The 18,052-nt window shown below is 43.4% G+C and overlaps 4 protein-coding genes across 4 annotated transcripts in view; all 4 read right to left on the bottom strand.

Moving 5' to 3' along the window:
- LOC126565616 (ejaculatory bulb-specific protein 3-like) overlaps positions 1-18,052 on the bottom strand; it is a 142,033-nt gene that overhangs the window by 64,370 nt on the left and 59,611 nt on the right. The window lies entirely within an intron of this gene.
- On the bottom strand, positions 8,670-10,376 carry LOC126564690 (chitinase-like protein Idgf4). Its single transcript, XM_050221779.1, has 2 exons — positions 10,165-10,376; positions 8,670-9,877 (listed from the first exon to the last, which is right to left on the bottom strand). The coding sequence occupies exons 1-2, from the start codon at positions 10,295-10,297 to the stop codon at positions 8,670-8,672; spliced, it is 1,341 nt and encodes a 446-aa protein (XP_050077736.1). The 5' UTR covers positions 10,298-10,376.
- LOC126565873 (chitinase-like protein Idgf4) lies at positions 11,296-14,051 on the bottom strand. Its single transcript, XM_050223082.1, has 3 exons — positions 13,918-14,051; positions 11,898-12,621; positions 11,296-11,811 (listed from the first exon to the last, which is right to left on the bottom strand). The coding sequence occupies exons 1-3, from the start codon at positions 14,036-14,038 to the stop codon at positions 11,337-11,339; spliced, it is 1,320 nt and encodes a 439-aa protein (XP_050079039.1). The 5' UTR covers positions 14,039-14,051; the 3' UTR covers positions 11,296-11,336.
- LOC126565626 (ejaculatory bulb-specific protein 3-like) lies at positions 15,996-16,720 on the bottom strand. The gene is made up of 2 exons (XM_050222823.1): positions 16,516-16,720; positions 15,996-16,185 (listed from the first exon to the last, which is right to left on the bottom strand). The coding sequence occupies exons 1-2, from the start codon at positions 16,700-16,702 to the stop codon at positions 16,001-16,003; spliced, it is 372 nt and encodes a 123-aa protein (XP_050078780.1). The 5' UTR covers positions 16,703-16,720; the 3' UTR covers positions 15,996-16,000.

Here is an 18,052-nt window from a genome sequence, read left to right as displayed (position 1 = left end):
ATCTGTCAGTCACGATAACATTTTTCATCTTACCCATACGACGTCTATCATTTTTAATGCTTCTTCATTTATTTTCTGAATACGCCTGTAACGGTTCAAAATACCTCTCTTCTCGTTGAAAGTCTTCAAATATCTACTCGCCTAAGGGATCTCGTTGGCCGATACACTGCGTAGTCGAATAGTATTGGTCATCTAATGTTTCTTTATCAAGACACGACAGGCCCGGAAATCAAATCACATCCGGACCGTTCTTCCGTAGTGAGGACTGGCGCTCCAACTACCATCATCGCTAGCATCAATGAATCAAATCTACTAATATAACACAACACTGAAGATACTTCACACACTAAGAGGCTAAAGATTTTGGTCGAAGGACGCCGAATCCTCACCGTCACAATCCTCGGAAGATTCATTTACTTCGGTTTTGCATTGTCGTTATTATTACTGAAACGTTCATAAGGTCTCGTCTTGACTTTTGTTGTACATGCCGCCCAAACGTTTACTTTTTGTCTATGCCCAAAATCGATCCCTTCAACCCAATAAAGTCCACTTCCCGTCATCCCTTACGAAATTTAATGCAAAATAAAAAAACTTTAAATAAAATAAATTCTTAAATTTACGATTGTCCGAACAAAGTATGATTTCTGATTGAGCAATTTTATTCCTCGTTGCTCTTTAACCTCTGCTTAATAAATCTAATAATAACATCCACCACAACAACAACAACAAAAAACCCTCAAATGGACCACTTTTGCTTCGGCCACTGTCACCGTAAATCGGCTTAATGGCTACATGATTCAGTAGCTTTACTTTCTGCTGGCTCTTACTACCCGTCCCGCGCACACAGTAAGCCAATTGGGACGTCGTACAGAGGCACGGCACGGTAACAAAACACTCTAACAAGATCTTCTCAACTGCCAACCGAATGGATTGAACAATTCCACATCCGTACGCCCTACGGGTACGGTGCAGCAAGAAATAAATAAACGCTTATCGAATGTCACATACATACGTGAGCGTACATGAGCGGAGAAAAACACACAGAAACCGGCATCTTATGGGGTTCGCTTGTTGCGTAGCTTTTCACGTAAAAATATGACTGTTCCACAAATAACGGGAGCACAAAAATAGGGAGCGGATTTTCTTAGAATACACCAAAAGCAGGCAAGCACAATCCGAAGGATACACACGTTACACGCTCGCATGTAGCCGTCATCTGCAGTAAATTTATTATTACTTTTATTATCAGCCGTTTGGTACGATTTGGGGACAGCCGGAGTTTTCGAATGCCTTTCTCCGAGGGACTTGGTCTTTCAACATTCATAACTCCGAAAGGAATTCTCTTTGACCGACGGGAAAAAGGAATCCAGGATTAAGTGGAAAGACTAAAAGGAATTGGGGGTTATATTGATTGAAATCATCGACCAAGACCGTTAAATTGCTGACACCATCTTGAGATACACACATGTGAGGAGCGAAATATTTATTTGCAATGCTCGCTTTCCCTTTCCTTTTTTCTCCCTTATCACTGTCCTTCTTTGTCTTTGAAGAAATGTCCCGAAATACAATCTTTCCTCGTTCAATTGGTGAGAAAATTATATCCGTTTGTGATTTTCTCCCAACATTCGGACACGTTTGGCTGGCGCGATTGGAATGCGTTTTGCTGTGGAAAGCACAATTTGAAGAAAGAGAGAAGAATTCTTCAATAATGATGACGATCAAAGAAATATCCCGCTAGACGATAGACGAGCGAACCAACAAAAAACCAAAAACGTTTTACTTTGGCGAATGAGAAACGACGCAACACGTCCTCCTGGAGGGTTGGAGAAGAACACGTTAAGCTTTTAAGAAACCAATGAAAGCTTTCGGCACTCAACGAAACTGCTTTATCCTTATCATTCCATGGATAAGGGAAAGATTTCCTTTGAGTGTGTGTGTGTCTGAATCGCTCCTCAAGGAAAGGATTATCGTCCATGTCCTGGCATCCCGAGGCAAGCTTCACAAGCTTTAGATCTTTCCCATTGCCAAAAACACAATTTAATCTCATTTTCGTCAGTTCTGGTTCTGGTTGTAGGCTCCTGCCTGGCTGCCTGACATTATGAGAGGAAGGTTATGGCAAGGATGTTCCAGGAAAAACTACTCCGGAAAAAAGACCACCTTAGAGGACCTTACATATAAATATTAAATGATATTCCTTCCTCTTTGTTGTCCTGTTGCTTTTGCTATCCAAAAAAAAAAAGCACTTTGAACGATATTGTCTGTAAGGATGCAAGATTTTCCTAAGTTCCACGTTACCCTTACAGCGCCGGGAGCGGATGGTACGCCGCGTACATAAAATATTTTACTATCACAAAACAGAAAGTCCTTCTCCATGTGTGTCGTTCAGCCCTTTTTTTGGGAGGTCGTTTAAGCGGTGGAACACTAATTGAAATTAATACACCACCGGAAGGAAAAGTAACCAAACCGGCACGCACGTGTCCCCTGTGAAGGCTATCAAACGACAAACGCGAAATGCACCGGTACAGGATGGGAGGATATAAACAGGTTAATCAAATTTATCCAACCAACCTTTCAGCAGGACAGTGACTAAATTTTCTCGTGTCGTGCGCACGAACGGCACGGTACGGTAAGAATTGCGTCCCACCTTCGCTCCCATTAACCCATCGTACCGGCTATAAATTAAGCATAATTTATGCTCATTTATACTCGTGATGTACTTTCACGCACACACAAAGGGATTTTGTGTATGTGATTTAAGTGTTATGGGCATTCGTAATGGTATCTCAGGTTGATCCGGTCGGAATCGAGCTTTATGGATGCACGTTTGTGTCATAAAAAGTGGATGAGATTTTTCCCTTCTGCTGTAATAAAAGCAGGAAACATACGTAAAAAGGAATTATATATGTATTTTGGACGTGTTGTACCTTTACATGGTGGAGTCGTTAGGAATTGTTCTGGTTGTGTTTTCATGGTTGTGTTAGTGATGCGTAGTACTTTCGCTGGGATTCGAAAAAATTTTGAATTCTAAGAATTCGATCGATTTTAGCAAATTCAAGTGCTATTGGGGAAAGCTCTTTCAAACAAGCTCTTTCTGAAAATTGCAGCACACTGAAAAAGCTAAGGATCCAAGGGCTCAAGGGCTAGGAGTCCTCCTGTAAACAGTTCAGCACTTGTAAAGTAGCATTCTTATGCATCTTTTTTTTTTTTTTGGTAGAGTTAATTCAGTTGTGCAATAACACCACATCCTACTTACAAGAACTAATGTTCCAATGCCTCTTGGACAAAACTTTGCTCAAGACTAGATAACCTATAATGACAAGTATGTAGCCTTCATCATCTTAAAACATAAAAAGATCAAGGAAAAACTTGGAGTCGTTGTAATTCCAGAAGGAAAAAAGACTTTGCTGGCATGATATTCCATTTCATGATCCAGTTACATCTGTGTATAAGAAAGTAACAAATGATATATTTTGAAAGGCTTTTGTTTTACATACGTTAAGGTACCTTCAGAAAAATCACAGTATAAACCTTCAACAATTACATTAACTTACCCCCACTTTTCAGCTGATTTAATAATAAATGTTCCTCCATTAACAAGTAAACCAATTCACTCTGTCCTCTGTAGCTATTATCATTATCAGAGCAAGCTTTTACGATCGTCATTACAGAAGCGAAAATCAGTGGCTTAACTTCGAGCCTCGTTACATCGAAGCCACATTTATCTTCTACTGGCTTCAGCTTTCTTGTCCCCATTTTCCACCAACCAGTCTTGACGATCAAATAACATGCCGGCATCATATTTCCCTTCCTTTCTTGCTTCTTCTCCAACGCACCACCTCAACCGGAAGTGACATCAAGCAAATGTTGTGCAGTAAATCTTACCGTATCCGGTTTTTCGCTCTCGCTTCACTGCCTGTAATCAACAATTTATAGCTCCCCAGAGTACCAGTGGAACCAGAAATCGAACAGAATAAAAATGTGCCCAGTTCGATCAAAAATACGGCAAATGGAACATTTTTCGTCGCTCGGAATGCGCTTTTCGAACGATTGAACAAAAAAGAATTCACACAAGCGGATAGTAGACCAGGACAGGAAATCGAAATTGAAATATCCCAACAGCATCGCGCAGCAACGCCTTAAGTCGTAAACGGTGTACCTCGGTGTTTTGGAAAAAGGGCCTTGAGAAGTTGACGACCGCACCTACAACCACCTCTGGGTGGCCACAAAACCCCCCTGTGGCCCTGTGCTCCACTTGTCCTTTCCTGTTCAGTGCTCAAGTTTCAAGTGTTGCTAATAAAGAATACTTCAAGCGTCGAAAGGTATCCAAGAACCAGCACCGAGATATGAATGGTGTACGATAAAGTTTAGCCCTTTTCGAGGAGCTTCTTGTGGTTGAAACCCATTCACCAGGGCTGGAAAACACACACACATACATATAAAGATGGAGGGATGTACACTCAAGCGCCCAGCAACAACCAAACTTACCATCGACCAAAGCAACATAGGGCGTTTACATAGTTATTGAAGGTGTCAGCCTAGCACTTGTACTGCACTGTAATGTCCTAGGGCCAGTACTGTGTCCTTCTGTTCCTTCTCATCGTGCAAATACAAACATATTGACAGTGATGCATATTTAATCAATATATGGTAGACTGCTGCTCGTCTAAAATTCCCTTTAGGGCTACTTGGCTAGAACCTTTTCGTGCTTCTATTTACACTAAGTGACGCTCGATACGAGATGGCCCAAACCGTCCTGCCCACAAATAGGCGGAAGAGCACGTGGTGCGTGGACGGTGTGTCGGTAAAGAAGAGGCAGAACAAATAGACAGAAGCACTGTCCTGGATGCGAAGTAGCAAGTGATTGGTACCGTCTGTCAAGGAGCTGCCAGCAAACCGAAATGGCAACTTAATGAGAACGATCAACATGCTCTGTGCAAGTGTAGCTGAAGGCAATGCGTAGCGCAGCAGTGTTTCGCCCAAATTTCTACAAAGCATGGTGTAGCGATAATGAACCTTCAAGCATTTCTCTTCACTTTCCGGTGTTGCGAATAGAAAACTTGAATGGATACATCGATACATACATTCCCTGTTCACTACTTACTAATACTTTTACTAATTTCGCTTTTGGCTCTGTATATTATAATTATATTTTTATAGCATCATCAACATCTCCTAGAAGCTTTTCAATTACACCTATTAATTTATCGTTCTTCACACCGGCATACCTAACGAAGTGCGTTGGTATAGCGACCCGGTTACTCGTTAACGAAGCTCTTAAAAGCTCTCTCTGCCTAGAATCAATAGCTATTAAAGTGCTGCTATAAAAAAAAACTTCACACCTTCAGCTACTCTGTACCGTAAAGCAAAAGGCTGTTGAAAATAATGGCCACCTTCCCAAGATCCTAAGAGTCACCTGTCACCGTTTTTTCTCTCCTTCTTGGGATGTTCCAGGTTCAAAAAAGAAACATGAAACGCTCACCGTCGCTAGGCTTTTAATTGGATTTCCTTGGCACTCTGTAAGGACTTCAGCGATGACTCTAGTGTGCAAGCTCACTTACGCTACACCGGTCGTGATGTTTTGGCTTATGATCTTTAGAGGGAATATTTTCAACTTCATTAATCACGATTAATTAAACAGCTCAACTGCTTAACTGTTTGGCGTTGGACATTTCATTCTTTCCCCCTTACTCTACCAGGTGTCTCCACCGAGATGCGCCTTGTGGGATGAAACAAATATTCACCAGGCGCCTCCATACACATGGAAGTACACGTTCGGACCCGGCCAGCTCATAATCCCCGGTATAAAGGAAGGCAATTAAAATTTCTTCAATTACTTTTCTACCCATCATCATCATCAGCACCATCAACCGTACGAAGGTTCGTTCGTTGTAAGATGCTGCTGACCTTCCATTTTTTCCCCTCCATTCCATATCCTTTTGCACGATATACTTTGTGTGGTGGGTTTTCCGTTTCGCTGCAGGGAAAAAAACTAATTGTACTAATCTTTTCTCATTTGTTTTCGCGGGACCCGGGACTTCGAGGTACTCGGTACAGCTAAATTGTTCACTAATGACTCTGGCGCTGGGCTTCAGCGATTGCGACCGGAGCCGGTAGTTTGTTTACGGGTATGGATTTTTTTCTTTATCGCCCTCATTATTTATTTTCATAGCTTAAATGGTAAAGGAGAAGAGAAAAAACAATTGCCAAAGAGAATGATTTTCTATGCAGCGTCCTGTTGGGGGGTAACTTGGGATGCTATTTTGAATGTGTTTGCCTGTCTACCCGATCGGGAGGGACCATTTATTCAAGGTGTACCTTCCAACTGCTATTTTGTTGATGCAGTTCCTGGAACGGCACGTACATCGGAGCATAAAATTAACATTAATTAAGCACAGTTTCTCTTTCTCTTACAACTGAGGATTGGGAAAAATGGACGAATAAAAATTAAGCACATAAAACAGCCTAGTATGGAAATTCGTTATTTGTTCATATTATTGCAGCATGTGGTTCTATATGATGAATAAACAATAGAGCGTCCATCATGCATCACGCACCGAATGAGGCACTTTGAATATTAATTGGAAGAATCATTTATGCATGCATGCTTAAGGTGCGGCCACAATTTAATGAGGTCACGAATGAGGGTTTGCAGACAATAGAAGCTCACAACATAATAAATTCTTTGTTGGAGCTTTAATGGTGATTTGTTCCGAAGTGAAAGACAGATAGTAGTTCAATGAATTTATCCAACTCCCTGGAGTAACAAAAGTTTTTGAAAATTTTGTTAAACAACTTGAAATTGGATTAAATTCCAACGCACATTTCTAAACGAAGCATGAAAAGCTCTTCGCAGAGACAACCAGAAGCTACAATCAAATGCTTCTCTCGTCACGTTCTGTAAGCGTCTTTCCTGCTCGATCGATCAATCGAACGAATTGAATTGGACGTCAAGTTGGAACGTTTACTTTACAAGGATGTACAGTAGGAAGCCCGTTCTGTCTGTTTCTTCGTTAGCAAAATTGTTTTGTCAAATAAAAATCACATTATGCCGGTCGGCACAATGTCGGTTTCATGGGAATTTATTTGTTGTTGCTTATGAAATACAGTCCTTAGCAAAACAGACATTCATCTCGAGGGGAAAAATAGTGTGTCTTTTATTACAATTTGGTTCAGTTTTAAAGAAGCTATCTTACTGCAGCAAATACTCCAGAACACTCAGATTCACTCTCACAAATATTAGCTACACTTCAAAAATTGAAAAAAAAATCCCTTTTGATACAACCTTCACGCAAAATCACAAAACTTTGCTCCAACAATGTGTAACTTCACCACTTACCACCTGCCATTTCAAGAGTTCACAGCCCGTTTAGTTTGTCCACTGCTTTTGTAAAACGCACTCGCTTTGCAATCCACTCTTGCAATCTGACGAACCCTACGGAAATGTTGTCCTTAAATGTGTGTGTGTGTGTGTTTTGCTGCTAGCAACACACCGATTGAACGCTTGTTTCGAGACGTGAGCGTGTGATTCTGAGCACTAAATATACTTGCCAGCAAGCGACTAGGCACAACAAAGCTGCTGCTGCTGCTGCACCAACAGAAAACCTTTCAACGGCAGGCCGGCAGGTTGTTTTGTTGTGTCCTCAGTCGGATGTTGAGGGTGTTCATTTTACTGGTTCGCTTGCAAACATGACCGAAACAGTGAGCAAAACACTCCCTACTACATCATTCATTCGCGCTGGGCAAACATGCCGTTCGCGCTCCGTTACAAGTGTTGTTTGTGAGGCCCACTGCCATCGTCATATACAATGAAACCTACAGCAAACCCACGACTACATCTGCACCTGACATTTACTACTGCTGTTATGCTGAGAAAACAAAAATGAAGAGAAAAATCACAATCCAAATAAAGGACCTGAATCGTAACTCTAGTGCTTCTCCGTCCAAACACAGAACGATCTCGTTTCGTTTCGCAGCAAGTACTAGTTCAACAAGAAATTCACTTCCGATTGCATCCGCAGACAAAATCAACATGCATTTGTAAAGTTGCGCCGAGTAGCGATTGCATTCCGGAAAACATTTTCCGCAGAGCCATGCTAAAGTAACCAGAAGACATCCTTCCTGCTGTTTGAGTTGTCTGATGGCTTGGGTTGGTGGTTTTGAACAGCGGGTCCTTTTTTTAGGGACAGAACTTGATTTTCAAAATGCTCTTGAAAGACAAGCAAGCAATCATTTCCGTTTTAGGAGTTACGGAAAATTCACAGCATCAAGTCAAGCTTGAACTGGTGGTTCCTCTTGAGCGTGTAAACCAAACATTATTCTGTTTTTGTTTTGCCTAACGCAACCCATAAGGCACATTACTGGTCCCAGAAGCGCAAGGGTGCAATTATTTCTATTCTTCTGCTCGGAACTATTTTTCTGACCTTCCGATAAAGAAGTTGCAAGCTCAATCTCAAGAGAAAAACATCATAAAACATTGGTTCTGCTTGGGTTACACCCAGCTCTCACTGATCAATATTATTTTAAACCTTCTTTTTTTATTGTTACGTATAAAACAAGCCGTCTCTTGACTTTGTCATGTATTGGCGATGGAAATCTGTCACATAATGTTGCTTAAAGCTAAACACGGCTGGCACTACGAGCTAGTGTTTCAATCCTCTCCTCATGTCTGCTCACAGCCGATACTTGGCCGCACGCAGTATCGGGAACTTATCGCCTGAGCACGTGCCACGGAAATCATCCAATCCCAAATCGTTGATCGAAATACCGCCCAATCCTTTCGCCTTCACGTAAGCCGCCTTATTACCGGCACTCTCCGGGTCCTCATACGACAGCCAAATACCATGCTCATCGTTCTCATCCGGTATACGGAACGCATATGGACCGAACCGTTTCGTTGGATCATTGATTCTGCGCAAGGGATACTCAGCACCCTTCAGATTAGCATTGCCCGGGTTTGGCAGTTTAGCACACACCTCACCAAAGCTATAGAAACCGGGAATGTTGGTGTACGGCCCCGGCGGTGATGGACCATCGGCGGGAATAGGTGGAACACCCGTTATACCCGAATCACCCGAAAGCTTCCATCCACGCCCGTAGGTTGCAATACCGACGATAATCTTGTCCAGCGAGGTACCCAGCGAATGCCAGGCCTTAACCTTATCGTCCACATTGTTACCCCGGACGCGCTCGCTCAGTTCGTAGATCGGTGCCGTATAGTCTCCCTCCTTCGGATTGCGCTCCGGCGTTTGCTGATCGTACGCCGCAATGTTCACATAGTCAACGCTATCCTTCAACAGCGGAATGTCCAGGAAAATGGTCTGATTCACATGGGGAAGCTGGGTGTACCCAATCTGGAACTTATCGTGAGCGAACGCATTCTTCAGATCGCGAACCAACGCCGTAAACTCCTCCCGATGCTCATCGGCCTTCGGATCCAGGATGCTATCACCGGTGAACAGCTTTTTAAATCCATGCCACAGTTTACCGGTAAATCCGCGGATTCGTTTCGGTTTCGTCTGCGGGAACTGCCAAGCCAGATCGAGCCCATCGAAGTCGTACGTCTTCAGCAGCGAGTATGCACTGTTCACGAACGCCGTACGCGATCCACCCGACTCTAGCAGCGTCAGATACTTCTCAAACGGCTTCTCTTCGCCCACATCGTAATAGTTACCGACGCTCAGGAACACCTTCAAACCGGGGTAACGCTTTTTCAGGGTTGTTACTGCGCGATAATGACTCTTTCCCGAGTCCAGATCAAGATCATCGTTCAGCGCAGACAATCGGTACGTTTCAGGGTTCACCCGGGCATAACCGTAGATAAGATGCGTACAGAACGGTAACGCTAGTTCAATATCGGACACGGTCACTTTGCCTAGACCTGGAGCGCATGGTGGTGAGAAAGAGAAAGCATGAGAATCTCTGTAGGTCACAGCAGAGAGACGATCGAGACGGGATAAGACAAGCGATCAAGTGATTAATTTACCAATGCCAATGAAGCAAATGATCGCGCTCGTACATTCGCAGTACATTCTTAATCATCCCAAACGCTGTATTCTAACGCTTGGAAGTGCTTTGCCTTATCAGGGCCACTTAAACACGTACCAAGAAACACCGTAAGTGGCATTAATTAATCACAGCGAAAGGCACAAGCATTCCATTACTAACCTTCTGCCAGCGAGTGGTTGCCATTGTAGTAGCAAAGCACCTTCGGTCCTGTTGTGGCATTTTGTGCCTGTATGCCGGATACTCCAAACAGTCCCAGTACCAGCGCCAGGACGCCTAACCTCACCGACCACATATTTATCTCGCTACTTCCAGCACACGGACACACGGATCGATCTTTCTAGCAGCTTCCACGACGACTTCGGACACAAAACTGATACGAATGGTGAGGTTCAGATCAGCTCTTATAACGTCTGGCGGGATGCTGCGTGGACACGTACGGGTGTTTGTGTGTGTCCCAATCGTCCCTAAAACACTCTCGATGAGTGATCACATCACTCTCACTCGATCACTCACTGACTGAGATGAACGTGAAGAAGAATAGAAAGAAAAACGTAAAGACACAGATGCACACAACATCGAGAGTTCCAGAGAGTCCACTTACTCTTCCGCACCGCTTCAGTCGATTCAATTTGCCGGACCGGTTTTTAAAAACTGGATTTGTCTAATTTCATTTGTTTTGTGATGATTTATGTGCGTTTTTTTATTATTTCTCGTCGCTCTATGATGACCCCGGCTCGAAACTAGTTCGACCTTAGGATGATTTATAGTGTTATAACCCGTCTTGACAAGATCCCATCATAAGATAAATCTCGATCGCTGGTGTCGAACTTGGCTTGATTCTGGTTGGTCTTCTTTTGACGGGACAATAAACACGGTTCGTTCGTTTATTTTGACACCGCTTCTAGCGCTGGTTGATGATGTTTTGTTGTTGATGATGTGTTCTTCTCTTCTCTTGTTAGCAAAGACTAGCAGCAATGATAATGCCGGTTGTTTACTTCGCCCGTCTTCAGGGTAGATCAATTGGTTTCGCAGGCCTAACGAAATTGTTTTGCTCGTGGATGAAGTGACGAAGGCTTCCACGAATTGTACAGCTGACGATCATAATGAATTAAGTAAAATCGGTGATAGTGTTACTGATTGTGCTATTGCACATAATTTACTCAAAGTGATTCATTATACCAGAACACTTACAGTGTAAACAAAGTGATAAGCCATCTCCTACATTCATTCATTTTTTTAATGTTTTATTCAAAATTATTCATTATCCTCTAAAACTCAACGTACTCCACAACGAAAGCGTCGATTGCCTGAATCAACTCATCAGTCCCACTCTACAGCCGGTACTTGGCCGCACGCAGAATCGGGAACTTTTCACCAGCACAGCTACCACGGAAATCATCGTACGACAGATCGTTGATAGCGATGCCACCCAGATTCTTGGCCTTCACGTATCCGGCCTTGTTTCCGGCCGTGTCGGGATCCTCGTACGATACCCATACACCGTGCTCACCGTTGCTATCCGGTAGACGGAACGCGTACGATCCAAAACGCTTGGTAGGATCGCCAACCTTGCGCAGTGGAGCCTCGGCACCCTTCAGAGCGGTATTGCTTGGGTTTGGTAGCATGGCACATACTTCAGCCCAGCTGTAGAAGCCTTCAGTTTGGGTCTGGGCGCCCGGGTTGGAGGGACCATCGGCGGGTAGTGGTGGAACGCCAGTAATACCCGAATCGCCGGTCATCTTCCAGCCACGACCGAACGTGGGGATGGTAACGATCACCTTTGCTGGTGGGCAATTGTTCTGGAGCCTTGCAAAAACAAGGTAACAAAATTCATGTAATACCAAATCTAAGGTCTAAGAGTTTTTTAAGAAGAAAAAAAGCAAGCTACTTACCACTGACGGACCTGTCCATCCACATTGTTGCCAGGAACACGATCGGTTAGCTCATACAGAGGTGCGGCATGATCCGCTTCTTTCTTGTTGCGCAGTGGAGTTTGCTGATCGTACGCAGCAATGTTTACAAAGTCCAGATAGTTAACAATGGCCGGAATGTCCATGAAGATCGACGAGTTGACGTGCGGCAGCACAGTAATACCCAGCAGATATCCATCCGATCGGAACGCGTTCTTCAGCTCACGCAGCAGCGCCGTAAACTCTTCCCGATGTTCGTCGGCCTTCTCATCCAGTACGCTGTCACCGCTGAAAACTTTCTTGAATCCATGCCACACACCACCGAGCGTCGAGCGAACCTTCTTCGGTTTGTTCACCGGGAACTGCCATTCCAGATCAACCCCATCGAACCCGTACGTCTTCAGCAACGAGTACACGGAGTTGATGAAGGTAATGCGGGCCGCGCCCGACTCAAGCAGCGTAAGGTACTTGATCGAAGGCTCGGAGAACTTGTAACCGCCGAGTCCGAGCAGTACCTTCAGTGAAGGATATTTGCTCTTCAGCTGCGTCACCGTACGGTAGTTACCCTTGCCCGTGTCCAAATCTAGGTTCGGTTGACGGCTAACCGCTTTGTTGGTTTCGACATCGATTCCGGCATAACCGTACACGAGATGAGTACAGAACGGCAGAGCGGTATCAATGTCAGCGAGCGATACTTTTCCCAATCCTGTTACGAAAACAAACAAAACAGAAAAAAACATACAAGAGTAACGATCAGAAATGTGTCAACATTAAGAGATGTACAATTCGTTTGAGACTACACAGCTGCCCCATAAGTGTGTCCTTATCGGCATGTGCCTCGTGATCTTTTCGGGGCAACCAGTTCAAACTAATCCACACACCCGGTAAAAGGTTATCGTCTACACTCCACGGGGAGAGAATCTTCACTCTGTCCAAAAGTGATAATCAATGGCGAAAGTTTTCTTCGCAACGGTGCATTACCCAACTGAGCCTCGCTGAGTGGCCGATAACGAATGAAGTACATAGCCACAAAAATCCCCCCAAGTTTTTTTTCCACATGATGTTTCTTACCCAATCAACCTAGACCAACGACAAATGCTGACCAAATGAGTTTTTGTGGTAGTTACGTAATTTTGTGGTGATTTCTGCTTGATTTCTGTTTTGTTTACAATGCTCTGTGTGTGGTGGTGTTATAGATGCGTATCAGAATGTTCTAGCATTGGTCAAGCTTCGTTGAATCGGGACTCCGTTGACTATGTGCCGCTTGTTAAGGTGATAATTGCTTGCCTCAAGCCAAACAATCAGCTTTGAGAAGAATAAATAATGTGGTTCCAGCTCGTGCCAACCACACAGCGACGTAAGTGTTGTTTTAGTATTCAAATTTCCCTTACCAGATAGCTATTCTCGGTACTATTAAAACTAGTGTGACTCGCAAACACGAAAAACGAAACTACAGCTTGCCAGACAAAATTGGTAGATCGTTAAAAAGATGCAGCTCAATTATATGCTATAGAGCAATCTGCATTAATTTGAATTACGTTTGTAGTTAAAGTAAATTCATAACAAAACTTCCTTGTGAAGCTAATGTCGCTTTACAGCTTATTTACATTTTAAGTAGTTTCTTCTTCCGTCTTTCCGCAGCAAACTTTAATTAACTCCACTAGTATTGAAAGATCGCTCCGATCACATTACTTATCTTGATCGTACCAGACAAGTTAAGAAACCTCCAAACCGGCCTATCATCAAATCGAATCACAACTATAACAGTAATGCCCTCTTGCCCTCTACCGGCTCCGTGACTGATTGAAACAATTGAAAATGGAAAGAGCGTTGTGTGAGAAAAAAAACAATCACACACAAACATTACCAATTCGAGGCTCGTCCCCGTTTGGCCATAAATCGGTCTAGGTCGACAGTATCTGCCGGATGACATCACCTTTCACGCACCGTATTCAATTTCACACCCGCCTGTGGCACTACCGGTCCGTTGACCGTGACTTACCTTCGATCAGGAAGTTGGCTGCATCGTAGTAACACAGAACCTTCGCCTGTTGCGATTGCACGTACTGGCTGCTGGCTACCACTAGCAGCAAGGCAACGCCTAGCTTCTTCCACCACATCATGAAGCCTACTTGGACGAATAAATGTCCTTCAGGTTCACGTAGACGAACACACACACGCTCAAAAAACACACAGCAAGCAGGGAGAAGATGCCGGTTACGCAATCACTGCACACCGATCAGAACCGGAGAAAACGAAATGGCCGAGTTCCAACGGTAGAAGCTTGGTTTTATAACGTGCCTGCACTTGGCCATTATACACTCAGGTCGCTCATACTCCCTTCCTGGAATTGTTTTTGAGGTGATTTGGTGCGTGATCTCGTGAGAAAGGCGGCACTCACCCGCTCAACCCAACTCAACCTCGAACGAGTGTTGCAGCTGTCAACCTACTGCGTGAAAGATGATCTTTGAAAGCTTCGAAAGCTTCTGCGATGATCGCTTCGATGTCAGTTTGAAGTTAGCGTAGGCATATGGAATTGATTTTTAACTTTTAATCTGAATTTTTGTGAGATTGACTGTGATTTAAATTCAATTATTTCTCAATTTAAAGGAAATTTTATTGCTGAGAATTTGTTGGAACATCTCTGAGCAAGGGAACAAGGTTTTCTGTATCACTAAAGCAATTCAAAACTAATCTAACCATAGGCATAGTTAGAGCAAACTTTTCGAAACACTTTTAACCAGAATCATATATAACTGATTTATACCAACATAATTGGAACAACTTGTCACCAGAACACGCTGTTTGTAAACCCTCTTAGTAACCATTCAACTGGCCACTCCGGTCCTTTCCGGTGTGGTAAATTTATTTACCGTCTCCCCCATTTAACAAATCAAAAGAAGCAGCACCGAATGTGTAAACAACATCCAACACTCCCTGGGAACATACTAAATAGAAATGAAATAGGTTGTAAGTAGTAGCTATTTCACCACCAAAACAACAAGACAAGTTTTGGTTCCATTTTTACCCCACTCTTCTTTATCGTGCAGTTAAGATTGTACGGGAGCGATAAGGATACTAGCATGTCCTGTTTAGAGGTTGTGCTGATTTGTCGCTACCGTTGCTACTCCTGTCACTAGACCCGCAAGGACACAGCAGATCAACGTTAGCATTCTTCTTTGTCGAGCTTGTCGGGTGTTTTGTGCCATCCAGAACGCATCGTTTGCCTAACCAACTGCCGTCTGCCTGACATCGACAAACATCCCGTGCTGCTCCGGAACAGAAAGAACCATCCTGCCCACGTTGGGGCGTTGGGAAAACTGGAGCTGAAAAAACATGCTGCATGTAGTTCGCATTGCATACACTTCGTCCACCTGCCACCCTCTGAGGATGCATTTATTCATGGACTATGTTTACACACTTGGAATAGACACGATTATGCTCCATGCCGTGCCGAGTCCCGCAGTAGCTGCAGCAGTGTGGTGAATTTGCGTAATTTTCTGGAACTTGTCGGATGCACACTGCACTGCAAAACGTACCGGAAATTGAATTGCCGTTCCTGTCAATTCGGAATAATAAACCCTACCCTACTCCATAGCGAATGTTAGAAGGGAGATGGTAGAAGGGAGGAGGGAGATGGATTTTCTAAGAATCGCCATCACGCCGTGACGCTCTCGGAAATTCTCGCTCTGAACAATTTACACACACACATACTCATGTTTGTTATTCTAAGGGGGGGTTGGTTTGTTTTATTATCAATTCTTGGATAGAAAATCAAATAAATTATGGCTCTTTACAACTTCGCCTGCCTATCATCTGCTACGCCCGCATCAACTTCCTCTAGCCGTGAGGAACACTGTTTGTGTGTTCAAGATGAGTATAAAAAATCAAACTCCAAACAAAAATGCATTCTTCACCTTCCTCCACGTTGTATCAAACCTTGTCCGCAGGTGCACCATATTCTGCACATAATTATATCACATTCTTCAAAAAGTCCTCACTAAAATCCTTCTGCTATACAAGTCCCTCAACGTTACTCAAGATGAACCACTCTGGATGTTGGATGTTAGATTCCCGCATTCTCTCTAGGATCGCTTGTTGAGTTTCTCGTACTTGCTCTTGTAGATACCTTCCGGGTCATACTTGTCGAGCAGTTTCTTCCATTCCTGTGGCTTACGGTCCTCGAGATGGGCGATTACCTTGCGGGAGCTAGTTCTCTGCTTCTCGCTACACTTCTCGCAGTTGGTTTTCAGCGCATCGGGGAGCGTTTCTGTGGAAAATGGAGGGGAAATTAGCGTTGCATTAGCATTCAGTTCAGCCGAGTGCATGTTGGGTCTGATGCACTTCACATGGTGGCAAATGACTCTTTCTTTAAGACTTCGCTAAGCTTCGTTTCGCTTGCATTGGCAACAAAAAAGATTAGTTACTTTCAAGAATTGTTTTGTACTTTTCTTTTTCTTTGCATTCTGTAAAAGCATCCCCTTCATCATGAACAGCAATCCAGAAATTATGTTATGTCTTCTAGCTCAATTTTAATGTAAACTTCCAATGTTAAAGAGTCAAAAATAGTTCCACCCCAAACTACAAAGCTGCTACTTACTCTTCAGTTCACGGCCCTCCTGGGTGCACGGTCCCTTGTCTAGCAGACACTTGAGGTAATTGTTGAGAATTCGATCATTGGACAGTACCCGGTCAACATCGATGTTGTCGAACTTGTCGGTGTACTTTTGGGCGCTGGCCATTACCACCACCATCGCCAAAAGGGCAACCATCGTCAGGTGCTTCATTTTGTGCTGTGCTGTGGTTTTGTTTACTAGTTGGTTTACTGTTGGTGTGCTTCTTTGTTCACCGTTTTCTGCCTGCCGGGAAATGGAAACAATAAAGAGCATTTGTTAACACTTGTCAATGGGGAAATTGAATTTACATTTTAAATTATTCCTCTTAGAGACAGACATTGATTGAATTGCGAGAAAAGGTATTTAAATGAACACTCAATACATGGGAGAAAAAATCCTCTTGAAGCCTTCTTTGTGTTGACTCAACTCCATGCTTTATTTTTCACAACTGTCACCATTTTAATTGCAAAATCCACCCCACAACCTAACCAAACTTGCCAACATTGTAGTCGTAAAACTCGGCGATCGATACAACAATAACACAACTCACACTAATCCCCCGCTATCATCAACCGCTATCGTGCTTACTTGCAACGATTACAACGCAATGCGTTCAAATTCCATGCGCCATAAAAAATTATCGCTCATCATCATTCCAATCACGCCGGCACTGCTAAGCTAGGGCGAGTATGCTGTGAGCAAGCTTCTGTCCCACGCAGGGAAGGACAGGGAAGAGTTTACGGTCGGTTGAACAGAGCGAAACGAGGCGAATCGTTGAAGGATACAATTCCATTCGCCAAATACCAATTATTCGACCTGGCCGATTCGGTTCAAGTTCAGCTTGAGACAGACATGGGAAGTTTGGTGAAACGACCTCTCGACGGTGAGCTCTCTCAACAATATGTACTTGTAAAATTCGGCTCATATTGGTACATACCAATCGAACTTGGGTTCGCATCTTAAGCATCAATTTAATGTCTTCGAATTTGTGAAAGAATGCACCATTTTTTGTGTGTCTTTTTATACTACCGAATGCTGGCAAAGCCCTCAATAACAGCATTATTATTTATGACACTTTATGCAAAAAAGCGGAACGAATGATACTTTTCCGTCCGCCACATCCTCACCGATTGCCATGGATACACGACACACCGAGCCACCTGCCAACTAGAAACTGATCTCACGACAATCCTTTCACCCGACAAACTTCAGCAGAACCGCCTTATTAGATTTTTACGCATCAGTAATTTATACAAAGAAATTTAAGCAATAGTTGTAACTTATCCAATACCATACGCCACAATCGCAATAGTTTTCCATAATATTTAAGCCACATATGCAATAGTTTTGTATTTGATTAAATCAGTTTTTTTTTACAGTAGAGAGGCGAATGAAGTCTCTAAGACTCAAAGCCTCTATAAATAAAAAAAAAAAAAAAAATGATACTTTTGCCAAATAATTCTCCTAACGAGATTAGGCGAGATCATTAAAGAATCTTCTCCGGCATCGTCTCCGTTGTCA

The sequence above is a fragment of the Anopheles maculipalpis genome, chromosome 3RL, assembly GCF_943734695.1.
Source record: "Anopheles maculipalpis chromosome 3RL, idAnoMacuDA_375_x, whole genome shotgun sequence".
Lineage (NCBI taxonomy): Eukaryota > Metazoa > Arthropoda > Insecta > Diptera > Culicidae > Anopheles > Anopheles maculipalpis.
This window is presented reverse-complemented; position numbering and strand designations above follow the sequence as displayed.

Bases quoted from the DNA above. Each gene is read 5' to 3' on its own strand.
- LOC126564690 (XM_050221779.1), bottom strand. From the start codon at position 10,297: ATGTGGTCGGTGAGGTTAGGCGTCCTGGCGCTGGTACTGGGACTGTTT. The intron at 9,878-10,164 runs GTTAGTAATGGA...CATGCGCTCCAG, and splicing joins CAACCACTCGCTGGCAGAAG to GTCTAGGCAAAGTGACCGTG.
- LOC126565626 (XM_050222823.1), bottom strand. From the start codon at position 16,702: ATGAAGCACCTGACGATGGTTGCCCTTTTGGCGATGGTGGTGGTAATG. The intron at 16,186-16,515 runs GTAAGTAGCAGC...CATTTTCCACAG, and splicing joins GGAGGGCCGTGAACTGAAGA to AAACGCTCCCCGATGCGCTG.
- LOC126565873 (XM_050223082.1), bottom strand. From the start codon at position 14,038: ATGATGTGGTGGAAGAAGCTAGGCGTTGCCTTGCTGCTAGTGGTAGCC. The intron at 12,622-13,917 runs GTAAGTCACGGT...TTTTCGTAACAG, and splicing joins AGCCAACTTCCTGATCGAAG to GATTGGGAAAAGTATCGCTC. The intron at 11,812-11,897 runs GTAAGTAGCTTG...TGTTTTTGCAAG, and splicing joins GATGGACAGGTCCGTCAGTG to GCTCCAGAACAATTGCCCAC.